The sequence below is a fragment of the Oryzias melastigma genome, linkage group LG17 (genome assembly GCF_002922805.2).
Source record: "Oryzias melastigma strain HK-1 linkage group LG17, ASM292280v2, whole genome shotgun sequence".
NCBI lineage: Eukaryota > Metazoa > Chordata > Actinopteri > Beloniformes > Adrianichthyidae > Oryzias > Oryzias melastigma.
In genome coordinates this window covers 34,199,109-34,218,978 of record NC_050528.1, presented here as the reverse complement: position 1 = coordinate 34,218,978, position 19,870 = coordinate 34,199,109, and the positions used below count along the sequence as shown (strand labels likewise).

Sequence of the window (19,870 nt, the reverse complement as noted above, 5' to 3'; positions counted from 1 at the left end):
ACAGAGAGATCAACAGAGGTAACGATCACAGACTGTCTACACAGTCGCATTGAATTTTATGTGTGGAGTTGCTTAAGGATGTACATTCACCTCCTATACTGACGTCATCATGCTCCCTCTGTTCCAGAGTGTGGGAGAACGGAATGATGAGGCTCCAACAACCTCAGCAGCTCAGATGAGCTCAGTTCAGTGATGTTCTGTAAATGCTAGAATTCACATCTGGAATATCTATGATTTCCAATGTCATGGACCAATTTTCATTTTTCAATTCACAGTTGCCAGTGAAAGATTTATACCGGTTAAGTCTCCTCAAACAAATTGAGAAGCATGACAAAGAGAGCATATTACTGGACTGTCAGATAGAGAAGACAGATCTTGAGATCCTGATTCTAAAACACAAACTAGAGGTAAGTGTCAAGTTACAGGTGCATTAAAATGTTAAATGAACCCTGAAATGTAACTGTTGCTTTTGTGTTTGTAGGAAATAAACAGATCCAAATAAATTTAATTTGAGTTCAGTGTCCTTCTTGTATTGCTTGTGGAGGTGGTGGTCTATTGCCAGAATGCTCTGCGACAGATCATGTCTCTGACAGTCCTTCCGTCCTGGTAGTCTGCTGGTTGGATGGGATCGTCCTCTGGCTCTTGAATTTGTATGGCAGGGTGTTGCTCTCCTCTAATAATGGCAATATTATGGAGAACAACACATGCCACAATTATGTCACAGGCCCTCTCAGGTCTCACTCTGAGGTGACGAAGGCACTGGAAACGGGCTTTCAGCAGGCCTATGGTCATCTCCACCCGGGCTCTTGTCCTGTTGTGAGCCTGATTGAAGAGCTGCTGAGGGCCTTCTTCAGGTTCTGAGTAAGGGGTCATCAGTGTGGGCTGGCATGGGTAACCCCTATCCCCAAGTAGAAAGCCCACAACTTCACCTGTAAGAAGATTCACATCAAATCACGACTCCATAAACGTGCTCCTTTAAGTGTGATGGGCATATACTCACCAGATTGCAGTCTGTTACTCAGGGTGGATTCACGGAATATGCGTGAGTCATGAACAGAGCCAGGCCACTTTGCCTCCACGTTTGTGATGACATGTGCAGCATCACAAATGATCTTTGTGGTGCAGAAGATACATATCAGTCCCAGTATTGTGATAATTGTATTCATGTTCTTTAAATAAACGATTATAGTAGTTTGTGTACCTGCACATTGATGCTGTGGATGGACCTCCTGTTCACATAGTCCCCCTCATTTATGGTAGGTGCAATTATGGGGATGTGTGTGCCATCAATGCACCCAACCACATTTGGAAATCCTGGGGGGGGATTTTCATTATACATTGTCCTATGTCTGTGCAGGATTTAATTAAGTGATCATTTTTCTAGATGACCATACTGGACAACATACAATACCACTAACCTGCAATTCTGTGAAACTCCTCCTTGATCACTCTGGGGGGTTTGTGCCCAGGGAAAACAACGAATATGTGTAAGAAGTGCTTGAGCGCGAGGCACACTTTCCGGACAATTCTGCAGACTGTGGCCTTACTGGTGTGCTCGGCATCCCCGATGTTATAAAGGAAACTACCATTTGCAAGGAAACGTAGTGTTACACAAAGCATCTGCTCGGGTGTCAGAGCGCGGCCTCGATGGGTGGCGTGTGTGATGTATGGGCGGATGAGATCATGAATATATAATAGCGAGTCCCTGGAAAAACGGTATCGCTCAAATAAAAATGAATTGGGAAGCGCCAGGCAATCGACACGTGGCCTTAAAATCCTCTCCCGACGTAAATTACATTCCCTCCGGATTAATACAGCCTCCTCGTCCACAGGATCCTCGATGAATTTCGGTTTTTGCGTGGTGTGAACGTGACGTCTCTGACGTGATTAATCTCTGAATGTCAATGAGGAAGTCCTATTTAGACTACCGTCACTTTAAAAAGGGGCGGAGACCGCAGAGAACTCTAAGTTTCCTGAAGAAAACCTGCTACCGACCAGGTTTCGTTCACAGACTCAGTTACCATAGTGATTGATTCTGAGTTCAGCTTAACCTGCTTCTTGGAACGGGCTTGGTTTCGCCCACTTTCCCGGGTTTGAGTTATCCCTCTTTCTGGAACCGAAAACTCAGAGTTTTGCCGAATTTGGAGTTCACGAACTCAGAGTTCCAACAAAACCTGCTTCTTGAAACGGGCCCCTGAATTTGGACACAGCCTACATATCTATGGTGACACCGACGATGTGATTGGTTACGGTATGAAGACGTCCTTTCATCTCTCATAAAGTTTACACGAAAGTGTTTTTATTTTCCATTTAGACTTTCGATTACTCGATATTTCCCAAATGTAAATCGTTTTAAAGATAATGAAACATTTTGAGCTATACTGAGATCCAGTTAAGCAGTTTTTACGTTTTTTTTTTAAATAAAGTTTCCTCACGTGACCCGGAAGTAAACAGCACGAGGCGCTAGCAGCGTTAGCTTGTTCTGAGAGGACGGCGGTGTTTTGTTGGAACGTTCGTGAGGTTTTTGGACAAAAAGGACGATACGTGGTTCGTATCTGAACTCTCAGCATTCTCCAAAGTGTCGTAAATGAGTGAATACGTGTTGAACGTAAAGACAACGTGGCTGTGATTGTGAGACTAGCAGATGATCGGAGCTGCTGCTGTTCAGAGGACTTTGGTGTTTGTTGGAGCTGAAGATCTTCTGCAGCTGCAGGAACCATGTCTTCATTTGCTCAGAAAGAGTCTGTCAGAGAACAACTTTCTGCTGCTGAAGAAACCTTCAGACTCTGTGAAGGAACCATCGTCCAGAATGAGAATGAGGAGCTCTGTGGTCAGAGCAGACTGCTGGATATCACCTGGAACCCGCAGCTTCAGCTCCACGTTGCAGGTATGTTGTTCACTGCATCCTTTTTTTAAAGAACTTTATTGAACATTATACAAATTATAACTGTAAGCAGTCCGTAAACGATCAATAACTAATGTCATCTCTCAATCAGAAATCAATTAGAATCTACAGAAAGATAATGGGGACATGGCAAACAAATGAAATCATTCCATGTAAGAAATAACCATAATATTAATAGAAAAGAGAAGAATACTTTATTACTAGCAAAACAAACAATTGTCAAGATAGGGAATTATTCATCAATCAAAAAAAGCACAAATAGTTCCAGTGTTTTATGCTTTGGGTGTATTAATATTTATCAAATTGAAAGAACACGTTTGCTTTCTTTCTTCTCCTTTAAGTATTTTTAACAATTTCAGGCCAACGTTGCAAATAAGAAATTGTTCTTAATGTTTTGCCTGGTGAAATAAAGGTTATGTGAGAACTCTGTTATAAAACCTTCAAATCTGGGAGTAGTTTTTCTCTCTCTACACTTATGTAACGTTTGGACTGGAAGAGGAACACATTTATAATAATTTCTACCTTTTTATCAACCGAGTCATGTTTACTGCATCCACCTGCAGACAAATACATCATCATCATCATCATCATCATCATCATCATCATCATCATCATCACATGTTGATGTGAATGAATCTCTAGCTTTGTATTGACAGAGTTATAAACTACATTTTTACACTGTTGCACCGCTGTGCCTAAATGTATTTATTTTTTTATTTTAATTCGTTACTTCAAACCACAAGGAGATAGTTTAGCATTTGTGCAACTGGAGACCTTCTCGACCTCATTGCATTTATCACAGCAGTTTTAAATGGTCACTTTCCTTTTTATTTGCTGTCAATACTGAGATTAAGATTAAAAAAAATTTTAACTTACAAACTGGTAAACATAAAGGCATTTATTTGAAACACAGTTCTACAATAATGATAAACTCCTAAATTTATATTTATATAGTATATAAAAGTTTTAAAAATGTGCTGTTTGATTTGTGACAGTAAGTGGATTAGGCGAAGTGTTTCTGCTCTGCTCCATTCTGAATCATCCGTCTGTAGACAAAGAGATCCATGAACGTCTTTGTTTTCCTGGTCTGAGCTGGAATCTGGATCTAAACTGTACGTCTGGATAGAAACGATACTGTTCACCGTCTTTGTTGCTCTGTAATGTTAGCTTGGGGTGTGAGGGGCTGTAAGCTAGCGGGAGACGAGTAAACAATGGAATAGATTTCAGTGTGAGGTTACTTCACACCAACTCAGAGGTGAATTTCTGATGAACTCCTGCCGCTCTGCAGAATTCATGTCCTAGAAAACAACAACAGAATCCTAATGAAAAGACAACTTTAAGATGTTTTAAAAACAGATCAAATCTAGTTGGAGTAGGACTTTAAAATGCTTCACTGAGCTGAAACTTCAACTAAAACAAAACAAAGAAAACACTTTAAAATGTTTTGTGATCAGTACAGAGCCATTCATTTTGAGTTTTCAAATTCTTTTTTGTTTTTTGAAACATTTCCTTTTTTTCATTGTTTTGGTTTGTGGAATTTTGTTTTACTTTCTAAAACTTAATGTTGTTTTTTATTATTTGTTTTGTTTTTTTTAATTGTCATTGAGATCTTTATAATATTTTGTGTTAATGGATTTTAATGTGATCTAACCTTCAAGGCCACCGTAGTTGATCCTAAACACCAATAATGTCGCAGTGACCCCTAAATAACTGTCTTTTTGGACTGCCATAATTTTTCTTCTGTTCACACGATCACTGTGGATGTCACCTGCTGAGCGCGTTTATAAACCCACATGTGGTGTGTTCTTGAATGCACCACACACGACCAGTATGTAAGCACCTAATCAGCTGACTCTGACGTGGAAAAAAGCGTCTTTTTCCGTCTTTGCTCTGATATACAACATATTACTAACATAGAGCGCTCATAGATATATACAGTCAATGAGAGCGCTGCAGCACAAAGCTGTTTCTGATGTGGACGGTAAAGGAGATTGTGCTGTCGAGGATGACATCTAGACGGATGGAGCAGTTATCAAAGGAAAAAGAGAAATTAAGGAGTTTCTTTAAGGTGGTTTTAGTTCCTACAATGAGAAGTTCAGTTTTATTGCCGTTTAATTTCAGGAAGTTTGCAGTGAAGCAGGATTTTATGCACACAGTAAAAGGAGCATAAGTTACTATAAGTGGTCTCTGGTTGCACAAATGCTATGCTATCTCGTTGTAGATTGAAGACTCAAATAAAAATCCAATGGTCTACATCAGTGTTTCCCAACCCTGGTCCTCAGGGCACACTGCCCGGCGTTTTTTTAATCCAACCTTGCTCAAACACACCTGCCTTTGATTACCGTCATTGCTGAGCCTGATGATGAGCTGAATCAGGTGTGCATAAGCAAGGCAACATGGAAAACATGCAGGACAGTGTGCCCCGAGGACCAGGGTTGGGAAACACTGGTCTACATGATGCAGAAGTATGAAAAAAGCGAAAACGTTAATTTTACCGACACGTGACCGAACAAGACTTGTGACGGCTGAGAGCAACACCTCAGAGGATGTTCTCAATGTGAAAAAAAGCCAGTCGGTTATGTGCGTAACGGATCGGATCATTGGACTCAGGTGGACCATGGATCCTCCACCCCCTGATGCACATCATTCAAATCAATTTTCTGATCAAACAGCAGCAATTCGAGCTTCTAATTCACATCCGCTGTCTTTATTTCAATGTGCGTCAAAGTCGCTGCCTGATGGATGTCCAACAGTGGGATTGAAATTTCAGACACTCCTGCCTCGTGTGGGAGGAGTTTAACTCATAAGACTCAGACAATGAGGGATCAGGTTTATTTATTCGTTCACCGGTAAACACTTTTCCACATCTGGGTTTTGAGACAGCGGGTCTCTCTGTCCTGAGAAAAAAGGACGCGGTGCAGAACTAAAAGTTGTAAACTGTTCCATCCATCCCTCCCATTTACAGACGCAGTGCTCTTTTGTTTATATGAACATCTTTGTATTTTTTATGTATAAGAATAATCATGAGATGAAAGACGTTATTAGGATTTTGTTTTTATAAATAGGCCTTAATGAGCAATTTTTTTATGTAATGTTTGTGTGATTGCGTTTTGAAGTACTTTATATCCACCTTATTCCTATCCCCCATGAGCCTTTGCGTGAATTATGGGTGAAACTTCCGGTAGACGCCAGAACTCGCATGTATTTACATTACAACTGTAGAGCCGACAGCGCAATTCCTTTTGTTTTGGATCTATAACTACATATAAATGTGGAAATACCAGCTGTCATGTCTTAGAAGAGGCGACGTAACAACTCTGGTACCTGATAAAATTGAGGGATTGGAGGATGACATTAAAAAACATAACATTTAGTAGCATTTTTAGCTACTTTCTCAATTCAGCTGCGGCAGGTGGAGAAGCTATGAACAATCTTAAAAGTTCACCTCATAATTCTTTATTTATGCCTATTTGTGCTAAAAGTTCACATCATAATTCTTTATTTATGCCTATTTGTGCTGAAAGTTCACATCATAATTCTTTATTTCTGCCTATTTCTGACAGAGTTAGCACACAGTGCTGATCAGTTGTAACGTTATCTCTTCACATGCTTGTGTTTACATGCTGCGATGAGGGATGCATCGCGCGGTGTAGCTTTTACCCGTTTCATGTTTTGACAAAGTCAGCTGCGGTTTAAACAGGTAATTTTTGAATATCTGATACCAGGAGATGCAGCAAATACACACCAAATATCTTTTCTGCTCTTGTGACTCTGCTGTCAGCAGCGCGGTTAAGCTAGTTTCATATTCGACATTCGTCACACATTCAGTAATGAACGGCAATGTTTCTCAATCGTCTTTGCTAAAAAACACCACAAATGTTTTTCCTGAGAGATAATAAAACAATCAACATTCCACATTACTTTCAGCAGCAGCTCGGGCAAAGCGCTCCGGCTCCGCTCACATTGCAGCGGCGTTTGCGGTGGTCTGCTCGTTACGTGGATCGTGAAGAATGAAAACGAGTCATGTGAAACATTGATTGTTTTATCATCTGTCAGTAAAACATCTTTGCTGTTTTTTTTTTAGCAAAGGCGTTTGAGAAATATCGCCGTTCATCGCTGAATGTGTGACGAATGTCGAATATGAAACTAACTTAACCGCGCTGCTGTCAGGTCTCTGCAGTACCCGGCGTCTCTTCTTCTCTGGTGTTCTGGAGTAACCCGACCATAATGTTGGATACGGATTTTCCTCCGTGTGTACTTTATCCACAAAATGAAAGATTTAAAATTCTCAGCCACATCCTTCTGACTTCATCCTCGCCCGGTAGACGGTAAAATCTGTACCGAGGAGGGCAGCTGCACTCCCTCTTCGTCTGCAGCCCATGTCCCACAAAACGCTCCACAAATGTAATTTAGTTTGGTTGTTAGTACAACCACGAGCTGCAAAACATGTGCAAACTGCACAAAGACATTTTTGAAAACTTTGAGGGATTAAGTATAACACGCTTTTAAAGTTTGTATGCACCGCTAAAGCTAACAAAACCGCCAACTTTCAGTGGAAACAAATAGAGCCGTGTAACTTCTGGTTGCTATGCCGGAAGTTGCACCCATAATCCCTTTTACATGAGAGGCCTCAGGAATAAGGTGGATATGTTTTATTGAAAATATGTGTTGGAAAACATTTATAAAAATATTTTTTAGCTTTAATCTAGTTGGTCTTACTTTTTTTTTTCCCTTATAGTGATCCAAAAAATGGTCCTAACTGTGATACCATCATTGCAGTTTCAAACACAGATATCACAGATTTTTCTCATATAATACAGACCTAATAGACGCTAATTCTATGATGCTAACTATCTGTTTTGTGGGTCACCTTTTTAATGGATCACCCATAATCCGTGGTCTGTACGGATCAGAAGCCTCGGTTCGGGACACGCGTGTACCGCGTACCACTCCAACCCCCCCGCGCACACACCTTGCGCTGGCATAATTTAAATCAATTGTCTGTTCACATCAATGGAATTTGCGTCAAATTCATGAAAATCCTTTGTTTTGACAAGTGCTGAAGTAGCTGTTGTCTTAACGTCTGTTAACCTGAAGCTCCCCCTGCGTGTGGGAGGAGCTTCCGTCATAAACTTTTCTGGACTTCATAATGGAGGGCGTGGATCAACCATAGACTGTATATAAGAATAACTGGACAGAGCAAGCCCCCCTACTTCCGTCTGGGGGGTTTGATTGACAGATGACGGGTAGCCAATGGGAGCAGACTTCATCAATGGGTCCGTGAAGACCTTTTAACACCTACTTTACAATTCAACAATGTACCAATCATTGTCCTACTGTTGTTTTCCTCAATGGAATGTACCGATGCAGCAGTTTAAAACAACAAGAGGAGCATGCTGTCGACATTTTTAGATGAGGATTTACTCTGTAGAAATAGATTTCACTCTGAGGTTATGTGCTTTGGACTTTCTTGTTTGTTTAACGTTCGTTTTTCTTTATTTCACTGTTTTGGTTGTAGCTTATAAATTATAAGTTGCGTATATGCGCATAAAATCACCAACCAAAGTTTAATCATCGCCGCATTTTTCCAGCTTGCAGCCTGAATTAGACGCAGCCGCCTGAAGAGCGCAAGACAAACTTGAAAGGACCTGGTCGTGTTTTCAAACAGAAAAAAGATCCACCTGTTCACTTCTCACGTGCATCTGATCAGACTGTAACCTGGCCGGCAATGTGAAGTCACAAGCTGCTGCTGCGGCGCGCACGAGGGGGGTTCGCACAGTTCTGTAGCGGCGTCACCCAAATGCTCCCTTTAGCTCGACTAAAAGGAATAAATGAAAGAAACCCAAAATGTTGAAAGAGCCACTTTGGACCAATACAATAAAAAACATATGTGTCTGGAGCCGCATAAATTGTAATGCCTTATATAAGTCTTACAATGAAGGTAACTGATTATTTCTCCTGCTGCGTGTCCTCACGTCATGTAAGCCTCAATTTTGGTCTCATGACAAGTTAGAGAGGAATTGCAGCGTCAAGCTATCTGACAAAGGCTGAATAGCCTCATAATGAAAATACAAGCTTTTATTTTGACATCCCTCAATAAGGCAAGGAGGCGGGGTCCTGATCAGTCTCTCCCTCATTCTCACTGCAGGTGCAGGAAGAATTCAAACATAACAGGACAAAATCATAAATGCCAACAAATGTTCAACAGTCAGACAACAAAACACGTTGACGAAAACCCAAACTTAAATCCAATTCCAGTCAGACAGGCAAAAGAATGGGTAACCCACAATTCCTTGCGCTGCCAGACCGACAGCAAGCCCACCGTGTCTGAGACCATCACTACAATATGAATGAATTACAGTTTGTTTCATTGCTTTGATGAAATTAAAGAAATGCAATAAAGAAATACAATTTTTGATGTTATTGTATTTAGAGGATTTGAAAAAGAAACAAAAATGTAACGTGCACCTTTAAGGTGCTTCCACACTGGCCGCGTCGGCGCGCAATCACACTTTCAATGAAGAGTCAATATAAACGCGTGCACACCTAAATTCCTGCCCTCCAAGTCTGGAGCGCGCGTGAGTTTCTAAGTCAGACATTTAAAAGGACAGAGTTGTGAAAACAAAAGTCTTCAGAAAGATTTGGGGGATTTTCAACACTTTTACTTTCGGTTCTCCCTGTTGTAGATGCAGATGAGCGCTAATGAACAGTAAAAATACAATAGAAGGAGAATCTCCTCCCCGCCACGCACCGCACGCGGCCGGTGTGAGACCTGCACATCGCCGCTCTCAGCAGGTGGTATCCACACCTGAGCAGCGCGGTCACGCACGCAGTGGCGGGGAGGAGATTCTTCTTCTATTCTTCTTCTACTGTTCATTAGCGCTCATCTCATCTTGGTGTCATATTAACCTGACCGGACACAAACCGTAATGATTCATTTCTCCTTCGTGATCATGTTTGGCACTTCTGTGCTTTGAAGCAGACTCCGCCCACAAGCAGCTCCCAAATCCAACTCCTTGATTGGTCAGAGCTCTGAGCTGCTGCGACTGTGCGTGGAAATCTTGAATCTCACAACAACTGGAAAACGTAACGGATGTTTGTGTCATGTTTGTCCTCCTACGGAAATCGTATTAAAACAAAAAATATATTTCCTTCCAAATTTTTTATTATTTTCAAACATTTTTGAAAAAGTGCCAATGAGCCGCAAGGGAGTGCTTAAAGAGCCGCATGCGGCTCCGGAGCCGCAGGTTGCCGACCCCCGGTCTAGCCGAATAGTTAAGGCAATGAGCTGGTCGAGGTCCAAATCGTCATCCCGGCAGGCGATTTCTCGCTGGAGATCTCTAGACAGTCTGCGGCGGTAAACATTCTTTAGACAGTCAGGAGACTAGGAGGTCTGAGCGGCCAAAGTTCGAAACCTCAGTGAGTAAGCAGCTGCAGAGTCAGTGTTCTGCTTGATGTCGATGAGCTGTTCACCTTAGTCTCTTCCGTCAGCAGAATGTTGAAACACTGAATGAAGGAGCTGGGTAAATTCAGTGTAGGAATGAAACAGTACAGTACCTCCTGTCCATACGGCAGCCAGCCACTCCAAAGCCTCACCAGACAGCAAAAAACATAGGAAGGAAACCCGGGCCTCCTCTGTGGGATAATGAGTGGCTTGCTGATGTAGGTAGAGCTGACATTGCATGAGGAAGCCGGAACACTGTTCAGGTTTCCCGGTGAATTTGTCTGGCAGGGAGAGTTGCGGCTCAGATGTCTGAAGGGCTGGAACCGCGTCCGGTCCTGTAGAAGCGGTGGACGTGGGCTGAGAGGGAGCGGGCGTGGCCGACGACACGGGAAGCGTCATAAGCCGCTCCATGATGGTGTCAGTAGCAGCAGAAAGACGGTGCACTTGACGACCATGTTCCAGTAACATGTAGGCAAACCCCCCAGGGTTAAACGGCGTGGAGATCCCCATTGCTGGATCCATGTCTGGTGAAGTCTTCTGTGATGAAGAGGCAGGGACGTTTGGATCCATAAGCAAATGGTTTATTGGACAAGGGCAAGACATAGGCATAGTCAGAGTCCAGACGTGGGTCGAGGCAGGAGGCAGGCAGGTAACCGAGGAGACAGGCAGAGATCAAAAACCAGGAGGAGAAAAAGGAGAAACACTCAGAGATGTATGCCAGGCAGTACAAGACTTCACAATGAGGTGGTGACAGCAGGCAGACTATATACTGATGGTGATGAGGAAGATTGGGAACAGCTGAGGAGATCTGGCTGAGGGAGAGACTGCTGAGAGTGGAGAGGGAGTGCAGGGTCAGTACTCAGGCGAGGGCTCCCTCTGGTGGCAGGGCCGGATCTAGCCAGCCCCTATTGGGGGTGCAAACAGAATATCAGGGGAGGCAAGCTTAGGGATACAAAATGGTTCCGGTGTAAAATCCTCCCAAGCCTATAAAAAGCCCCAATCCGATAAAAATCCTGGTTTTAGAGTTTTGAACGTGTCTGTGTGTCACTTTTCTTCTGAAAGAGAACAAACGTAAAAAGAAATTTTGTTTTTACATTTCCGAGTATTTCTGATTTTAAAATTAATCAAACTGTCTTGGACAGACTCTGTTTGAATGAATGATCTTCTTTCCGTCAACAGCTCTGCTGCAAATGCACTAAATCCTCATCTGTTCCAGCTAGCGTGTCTAGTTCAGGTGCTGGAGAACTGACTGCAGTCAAATGAGCCGCCGTTCACATTTCTGTGGTCAAATCAGCCGTCACTGGATTTTTTGTGAGTTTCATCCAAAACTTACGGTAGCAGGACTGAGAACGCTGGAAAATCTCCACCAGACTCCACGGAGCTTCTTGATGTGACCACGGAAATGTGAACGTCGGCTCATTTGACCGCAGTTGGAAAGGATTGTAAATCAATGAAAGAGCATTTTGATGTTAGCTTTCATTATTTTATCAAGAACTCTGCTCTGAGAAACCAATGATTGAATGTATTGATCACAGCAACCTCAATAAACATTGGAGAATTAGCTAAAAGAGTCTTTGGTGAACTGGAAGGAGAAAGAATCAGGATTTTGGAGGAAGTTCTGTCCATGAAGATCTGAGCTGACATCTGGATCAAAAGACTGTTTGCTTATCCGTCTCTTTTAGGACATCTTATTTATTTATTTATTATTTGAGTCATTTTTATTCATTTGCAATAGTTTATATTTGGTTTATTTTTTGTCTTAAAATATAAATTTATGTATTTCTTGTTGCTTTTTATTTACTTATTTTAATGTTCTGTTTAGCCATTTATTATTTTGGGGGGGTTTTCTTGTATTTTTATTATTTATTATTAGAGCTGTCAGGCGATTAAAATTTTTAATCGCATTGTCCAGAGTTAACTCGGGATTAATCGCACATTTGCATGTGGCCTTTTTTTAAGGAAAAAAATGTGTGGTTCGTGGACTTTAGTAGTTCTACATTAATTATGAAAACAAGAATGGCAAAATTAATAGTTTTCATCAGAAATACTTTATTTTGTAACATTGTATTGAGATAAACTTTCTTAACAATAAAAGGCTGTAACATAACATGTCTAACAAAAGCCCAAGTACAAGTGAAGGGCATTTTAAATTCAAAACTTCAATCAACGTTCAGTAAAATAAAATTAAAAAAGCATCAAAAATAAAATTTCCATAACACTTTCATGTTCATTTTTTATCAGGACCAAATCTTTTCCTCCCCTGTTGAATTGCAGTAATAAATGAAATAGAGATTTATCATTTCCAATAAACTTTTTAAAACATTAAAGACTGAGAAAAGCGGGATACTCTGTGGATAGTTTGACAGTCTGTTACTGCCGCCGCGTTCTCTGGCTGCAGCTCGATGCAGCGACGTGTCCAGCGGAGCTCACGCCATGAATATGCCGGCAGACAGACCGCTATGCTGGGGCTGGATCACGCTTAAACCTCCAGAACATTTAAAACGTCCCCCGGTGCGCTTGCTGTCCGGAACGTCCGCAGCTCTCGGGACACGAGCTGGTACCACCAGACGTGGTACTGGACGCGAACCGGAGCCGAGTTAGAGTGCAGGAGCTCTCTAGGTCCTAGCGCCGGCCGGTTTTAGCTCGCAGCTCGGTGTTTGGAGACCCGTCTGTGTTTTAGTGAGAGCAGCCGGTGAGTTGGAGGGCGGGACGCCCGCGCGCGTGGTATGGAAAGGCACGTATGAAAAAGTCTGCGATTAATGCGTCAAAAAAATTGTCGGCGTCAAGCGCACGTCAGATTAATGCGTTTTTAACGCGACAAATCTGACAGCCCTATTTATTATGTGTATTTTGCCACTTTATCTAAGATTAGTTTATAAATACTAAACTATTTAAACTATTAAAACAGCCAACACACTCTTTGTATCGGAAGATAAAAAAAAATCTCTGTCATCATCAATGTACCAAACCAACAAGTTGCTACTGCAGAAACTCTTGATTCCTGTTTCAAAATTGCTTTAAAAAATCCATGGATGAGAAAATCTTTAGTGATAACAGAATGTATTTTCATCAACAGGGAATTAGTTCAAATCCAGCATTTGAAATCCTGTTGTGTAGTTTTGGTATTTTGTTTAATCTTTTCTTGTTATTTTCACAAAATTACTCAATACACTATAAATATTAATCAACAATATCCCGATAATTTTTTTAATTTCATAATATATTTTCTTTATAGATATGAGTTTGTGTTTTAGTAATAGGCTACATAGTAGTAAATCACTGATGTAAAAATGAACAAATAATATTTGTTATTGTTGCCTTTAAAAAATTAACAAGAATTTCAATATTATTTATTTATCTGGCACAGTGGACATTAAATTAACCTAGCAGCTATTTTATATCTGTTGTCCACGGACAAATGTTTTAAAAAATTATTATAAACAACATAATATTAAAGTTTATACCAAAATTCAATGGAATATGAACGACAACCCCAACTTCCCACTGTCCGCCTTCATCTCATATCTCAGGGGCCTTTCCCCCCTGCAGCCCCCTGCTCTCACCGAGGCGTCACAGGCGAGGCATCTCACGCACAGCTAAAGCTCCGGTACTGTTAGCTTAGCTACTACAAACAGCGCTAGCTTTAAAAACCTGCGCTTTGTCAACTCGTTTCTCGCTTTTTCCTCCACATTACAACAAAGAGAGCAACAGATGAGGACAAGAAAGAGTTATAATTTGGGGTAATCGAGCCATTTCAGCGACAAACAGCAGATAAAAACTTCTAAACAGTTCTACCCAGCTCCGCTGCAGAGAACCACGTCTCTGCCGCTTAGCCTGTGTGCGCCTGAGCGACAGAGTGAGAGAGGAGGACCCCAGTGAAGCAAGAGGCCACGCCCTCCCTTGCATCTACCAATCAGCACTAGCAGGTACTTTGAATGGGAGCCAGAGAGAGCAGAGAGAGCTCTGTTTTTCTTGTTTGCATGGCATTACGTTTGGGGGGGCAGTCCTGAAATTTGGGGGGGCATTGCCCCACCTTGCCCATGCCTAGATCCGGCCTTATCTGGTGGTCAGATGTGGTGCCTGATGTGGGAATCCTGACAGATGAGGTGTTTAGTTTTGTCGACTGCTGTGGATCTTTCTTCTGTTAAACACACACCATTTTAAACTGTGTAGATCTATGTTAAACTGTGCCTTGCCTTTGCGAAACATACTGTTAGACTAAATACAATGTAATACAACCTTTTTGGGAGCTGCAACTGTTTGAGAATTTGTCTGAGCTGGGAACAAAACCATAGACCAAACAACGCATGTAAAACAAACAGTTTAACTTTGTGAACTTGCCTCGTGCCCTCTGACTCACTAAGATGACTCCCACCCTGACAGTGTGTCTCTGATGCTCTGCCTAGCTCATGTCAACCTTTTGCAGAAGAATAAAAGAACTCTGATTTAGACAGGCTGAAAGAAGTGTTTTTTTATTCCACCAGAAGATACACATTTCCACCACAATACCGAGGTAAAACGTGAAGGAATATTGATGGTATTAAAATTTCAATACCGCCTAAGCCCAGTTGACAGTCTGCTCATGCAGACCTCAGAGATGACCCCCCCTCCTCCAGCGCTTTCAGAATCTGCTCGTGTTGAAATATTTTTGGCTTGAACTTCTTCCAGCAGAAAATCTAACAACTTCTTGACCTCCATTGAATCCTCTGTCACTGGATTTTTTTCATGAGCATGATCAGGAATTGTTTTACTCTTTTTGCAGCCAATAGAGTTTTGATGTGCAGCTACTCTTTGCCTCCATGGCGTTGTAGCATTTTCTCAGAAGCAAAAAAAGAAAACCTCAATAGGTTAACTGATGATTCTAAATTGTCCCTTAGGAGTGGATGTGAGTCTGTCGTGTTGTCATGTGACGAACTGTCAACCTGTCCAGGGTGCACCCTGTCTTTGCCCAACAGCAGCCAGTTTGAGCTCTAGGAGATCCTAAAATCCTTTAAAAGTACTTATTCTTGTGTTTGTGTCCCTGCAGTCCTCCCCCAGCATTGGGTGACTGAAGAGGAAGATCTCTGCAACCAGCAGAGGAACTTCAGAGAGGAACAAGAAGATCTAGAGCCTCCACAGACTAAAGAGGAACTGAAGGAACCAGAACCTCAGCAGATTGAAATGAAACAGGAGGAAACAGAAACTCCACAGATCAAAGAGGAACAGGCGGAAACTCCACAGATTAAGGAGGAACAGGATAAACCAGAACCTCCACAGATTGAAATAAAACAGGAGGAACCAGAAACTCCACAGACTAAAGAGGAACTGAAGGAACCAGAACTTCCATGGGTTAAAGAGGAGCAAGAACACATCTACATCAGTCAGGATGAAGAGCAACTTGATCTAAAGCAGGAGATTGATACCTTGATGGAGATTCCTTCTTATGAGGAAAATACTCACAGTGAAGCAGATCTAAACAAACAGAAGAGCTTCAGTGTAACTGAGAGTCAGGATGAAGAAGGAAACCAACATGAAGAATCAACATCAACTACAGATGACGAGACAGACCCACAGAACAGAGATCAGAGGAAGAAAAGAGACAGAAGTCATGTCCAAACTGTGGCCAGCTCTCCTATGTCAGAAAGTCAATGTGACTCTGATGTTAGAAAAAAATTCAAGAAGGAAACTTCAGTAGAGGAACACAAACAATCTCCTAAAGAAAAGAGATGTACCTCTGTTAAGTCTGGTAAAGGATTAATAATTTCACACAATGTGTCTGCCCACATGACAGCTGAGTCTGATGGAAGACCATATGTCTGTGAAGAATGTGGTAAAAGTTTTGGTTACTTGTCCCTGTTAAAATCTCACATGAGAAGTCACACGAGAGAGAAGCCTTTTTGTTGTCAAGAATGTGATAAAAGTTTCAAACACCTATCTAATTTGAGAAGACACATGGCAGCTCATACCGGAGAGAAGCCTTTTTATTGTCAAGACTGTAATAAAGGTTTTAGACAAAGATCTAATCTCAAATCACACATGATAATTCATACAGGAGAGAAGCTTATTTGTTGTCAAGAATGTGATAAAGGTTTTAGTCAAGCATCTCATCTCAAATCACACATGAGAACTCATACAGGAGAGAAGCCTTTTTGTTGTCAAGAATGTAATAAAGGTTTTAGTCAATCATCTAGTCTCACAGCACACATGAGAACCCATACAGGAGAGAGACCTTTTTACTGTCAAAAATGTGATAAAAGTTTTAATCAAACATCTCATCTCAAATCACACATGAGAACTCATACCAGAGAGAAGCCTTTTTGTTGTCAAGAATGTAATAAAGGTTTTAGTCAATTATCTGCTCTCACAGCACACATGAGAACTCATACAGGAGAGAGACCTTTTTATTGTCAAAAATGTGATAAAAGTTTTAATCAAACATCTAATCTCAAATCACACATGATAACTCATTTCAGAGAGAAGCCTTTTAAATGTCAAGAATGCAATAAAAGATATCTTCATCTATCTAGTCTTAAAACACACATGATAACTCACACAGAAGAGAAGGCTATTCTTCAAGAGAAGTTTTGACAATTGAGTCAATATTTGACGCTGTAAATAAATTAAAAGGAGGCAGAAGTGAGTAGTTAATGCATAACATTAAACATTTTTCTGAAGTCTGGCCCTTTTAGTGAGAACATATTTTTTAATATTATTGTAATGTAATAATTTTCAAAGACAATCTTTAGTTTCATTGTCCATCAGCCATAATCCTCAAAATGAATTATATTTGGGATTGATACATTTATATCTGTATGATGATTCTTTAATATATGAGCTTAACTTTTTATTGATTGACAATAAATACTGAACTTTTCCATGAAATTCATTCTTTTAGGTGTGAATGGCTTTTACCAGTTTTGAAGGTATCAATAATTTTTGTACTGACATTTCTTATGAATTTGATGTTTAAAGATATTATAAACACTTTAAAAATATTGCTCAATTTTGTTGATTTTATTAATAGATTACATTAGATTTTTTATTACTATTTTTTTGTTTAAAAGTTGTTGTGTTGACCTTTGTAAGAGTAGTTTATGCTGAGACATTGTGTATGTTGTCTAAATATTTGTGTTACTATGTCAACACTAGAAATATTGTAAATGCATCTTTATTTCTTACAAGTTTTACGTGACCTTTGAACCTTTCCATTATTGGTAACAAGATGGTAATACATCTGTGACAGAAAAAATACAACAAGTATTTTTTCTGTCACAGATGTATTACCATCTCGGAACTAAATTGAAGAATATAAAGCAAAAAAACAAACAACTGACAACTGACATTACAATTCCAAATCTAATTGATTTTATGAAAATTAAATTGGAAAGCATATTATTTAAACAAAATCAAATCCTGTTTTTATACCTTGAGATCAAACTTTGTTTAGATTATTTTTATTGAATGTTGTTATCAAGAACTTGTACTCATTTAATCGTTTGCTCCCACGGTAACGGAAAAAAAGGTTTAACTTGTGATTTATGGATGGAAGGAAGGAAGGTGGAATGTCTGCCCTTGTCTGGTACCAAAAGAGTGAAGTTTATTTTTATTATGAAATAGTTTTGGACATTTTTTTATATTTTACCTGATTTATCTATACAGAAAATATAAGTGTCTGAAGAATATTGATATCATAAATATTTAACAGCTTTAATTTTGAAGAGTGGGTCACTGGGTGCAACATAAACAGAATTTGTGGCCAAACGAACAGATACCTTTTGTAAAAGTAAGATTTTGTTTAGACAAGTAGGACAAGTATTTGCCCAAACAATATTGCAATGAGAGAGATATGGATAAAGTATGGAATAGTACAATGATAAATTAACTGAAAAATGTACACAATTTTCTATTCTTCTAAAAAAGAAACAAATGTCCTAAAAAGATCCCTGGGGTACCCCACATTTTATTATATCTCTTTCAGTGTCATAGCCATTCATTGTCACATGAAGTTGTTGCTTTGACCTTTGGGGTTTTGTCTAATGCTGAGACATTGAGTATGTTGTCTAAATCTGTGTGTTACTATGACAACACTAAAAATATTGTAAATGCATGTTTTATTGAATATTGTTATCAAGAACACATACTCATTTAATAGTTTGCTCCCGCAGCAACGGTCGATTCCTGACCGGAAGCGAGCGGGTTCGACTCCCGTCTTGCCCGTTGATGTGTCGAAGTGTCCTTGGGCAAAAGACTGAACCCCAAATTGCCTCTGGTGGGAGGTTGGTGCCAGTGTTTGGCAGTGGAGCCACCACCAGTGTGTGAATGTGTGTGTGAATGGGTCTGTGACTGTGAAGCGCTTTAGACCCTCGAAGGGTAGGAAGCGCTATAAAAGTATACGCCATTTACCATGTTTATTTCTGAGAAGTTTCACGTGACCTTTGAATCTTTCAATGTTTTTTAAACAAAAAATGACTACATTTCGTATTAAATATATGCTGAGTCATGTGAGCAAATAACCATTTTGTGAATAAAATATTTTCTTTAAATTGTAGTAAGGAAGAGATGGATAATAAGACTGACGTGTCTGTCTTGTGTTGTTGTGATTCCTGTTTTCTAGTAGAAATCTGAAGTGTTTCTCTGTTCTTTTTAGTTGTCAGTGTTCTGTCTCAATCTTTCCTGTGAAGAATAAAGTGGACGTGAACATCAGTCGGAATTGTGGAGTCTTTCCCACAGTGTGGCTTTCTGTTTGTTGGTTCTCTGTCCAGTCTCAAGTCCAGTTCTGACTGCTGAGCTCAGGACTGAGGTCAGATCACAGAGCTCCATCAGGGGCCCGTTTCAAGAAGCAGGTTTTGTTGGAACTCTGAGTTCGTGAACTCCAAATTCGGCAAAACTCTGAGTTTTCGGTTCCAGAAAGAGGGATAACTCAAACCCGGGAAAGTGGGCGAAACCAAGCCCGTTCCAAGAAGCGGGTTAGGATGAACTCAGAATCAATCACTATGGTAACTGAGTCTGTGAATGAAACCTGGTCGGTAGCAGGTTTTCTTCAGGAAACTTAGAGTTCTCTGCGGTCTCCGCCCCTTTTTAAAGTGAAAGATGTTCAAATATGAGTTCCTCATCAACATTTAGAGAACATTCACGTTAGAGACGTCACGTTTCCACCACTCAGAAACCAAAATGACATGTTCATTCACAGAGGATCATGTAGAGAGGAGGCTGATTAATCCGGAGGAAATGTTATTTACGTCGGTAGAGGATTTGGAGGACACGAGTCGACTGACTGCAGTTTCCCAATTCATTTTTATTTCAGCGATATTATAAATAGTGAGTTTTTCCAGGGACTCGCTATTAAAAAATAAAGTTTTCTTTTCCTTATTTTAAATCCTTAACAATAGGAATTAAGGAATGTCAAACACCGGACAAGGATGTCAACTTATCCACCGTCCAGTACTTGTGTCACACATTAGCTCAATTGATAGCAACGCTGCCTCCCACTGCATAGATAGCGAGTTCGACTCCCGGCTATGGAAAGTTATTTTTACGTTTAA

The 19,870-nt window shown here is 40.5% G+C and overlaps 2 protein-coding genes across 2 annotated transcripts; one reads left to right on the top strand and one right to left on the bottom strand.

Annotated features, from left to right (window-relative positions):
* Positions 1 to 447: 447 nt before the first annotated feature.
* Positions 448 to 1,374, bottom strand: LOC112138779 (putative nuclease HARBI1). The gene is made up of 2 exons (XM_036216471.1): positions 1,001 to 1,374; positions 448 to 929 (listed from the first exon to the last, which is right to left on the bottom strand). Exons 1-2 carry the CDS (start codon positions 1,164 to 1,166, stop codon positions 553 to 555), a joined length of 543 nt encoding a protein of 180 aa, XP_036072364.1. The 5' UTR covers positions 1,167 to 1,374; the 3' UTR covers positions 448 to 552.
* A 940-nt stretch (positions 1,375 to 2,314) lies between these two features.
* Positions 2,315 to 19,031, top strand: LOC112138783 (oocyte zinc finger protein XlCOF6-like). The gene is made up of 2 exons (XM_024261418.2): positions 2,315 to 2,887; positions 15,376 to 19,031. The coding sequence occupies exons 1-2, from the start codon at positions 2,719 to 2,721 to the stop codon at positions 16,914 to 16,916; spliced, it is 1,710 nt and encodes a 569-aa protein (XP_024117186.1). The 5' UTR covers positions 2,315 to 2,718; the 3' UTR covers positions 16,917 to 19,031.
* Positions 19,032 to 19,870: the final 839 nt, after the last annotated feature.

Bases quoted from the DNA above. Each gene is read 5' to 3' on its own strand.
- LOC112138779 (XM_036216471.1), bottom strand. From the start codon at position 1,166: ATGAATACAATTATCACAATACTGGGACTGATATGTATCTTCTGCACC. The intron at 930-1,000 runs GTGAGTATATGC...ATCTTCTTACAG, and splicing joins GAGTAACAGACTGCAATCTG to GTGAAGTTGTGGGCTTTCTA.
- LOC112138783 (XM_024261418.2), top strand. From the start codon at position 2,719: ATGTCTTCATTTGCTCAGAAAGAGTCTGTCAGAGAACAACTTTCTGCT. The intron at 2,888-15,375 runs GTATGTTGTTCA...GTGTCCCTGCAG, and splicing joins GCTTCAGCTCCACGTTGCAG to TCCTCCCCCAGCATTGGGTG.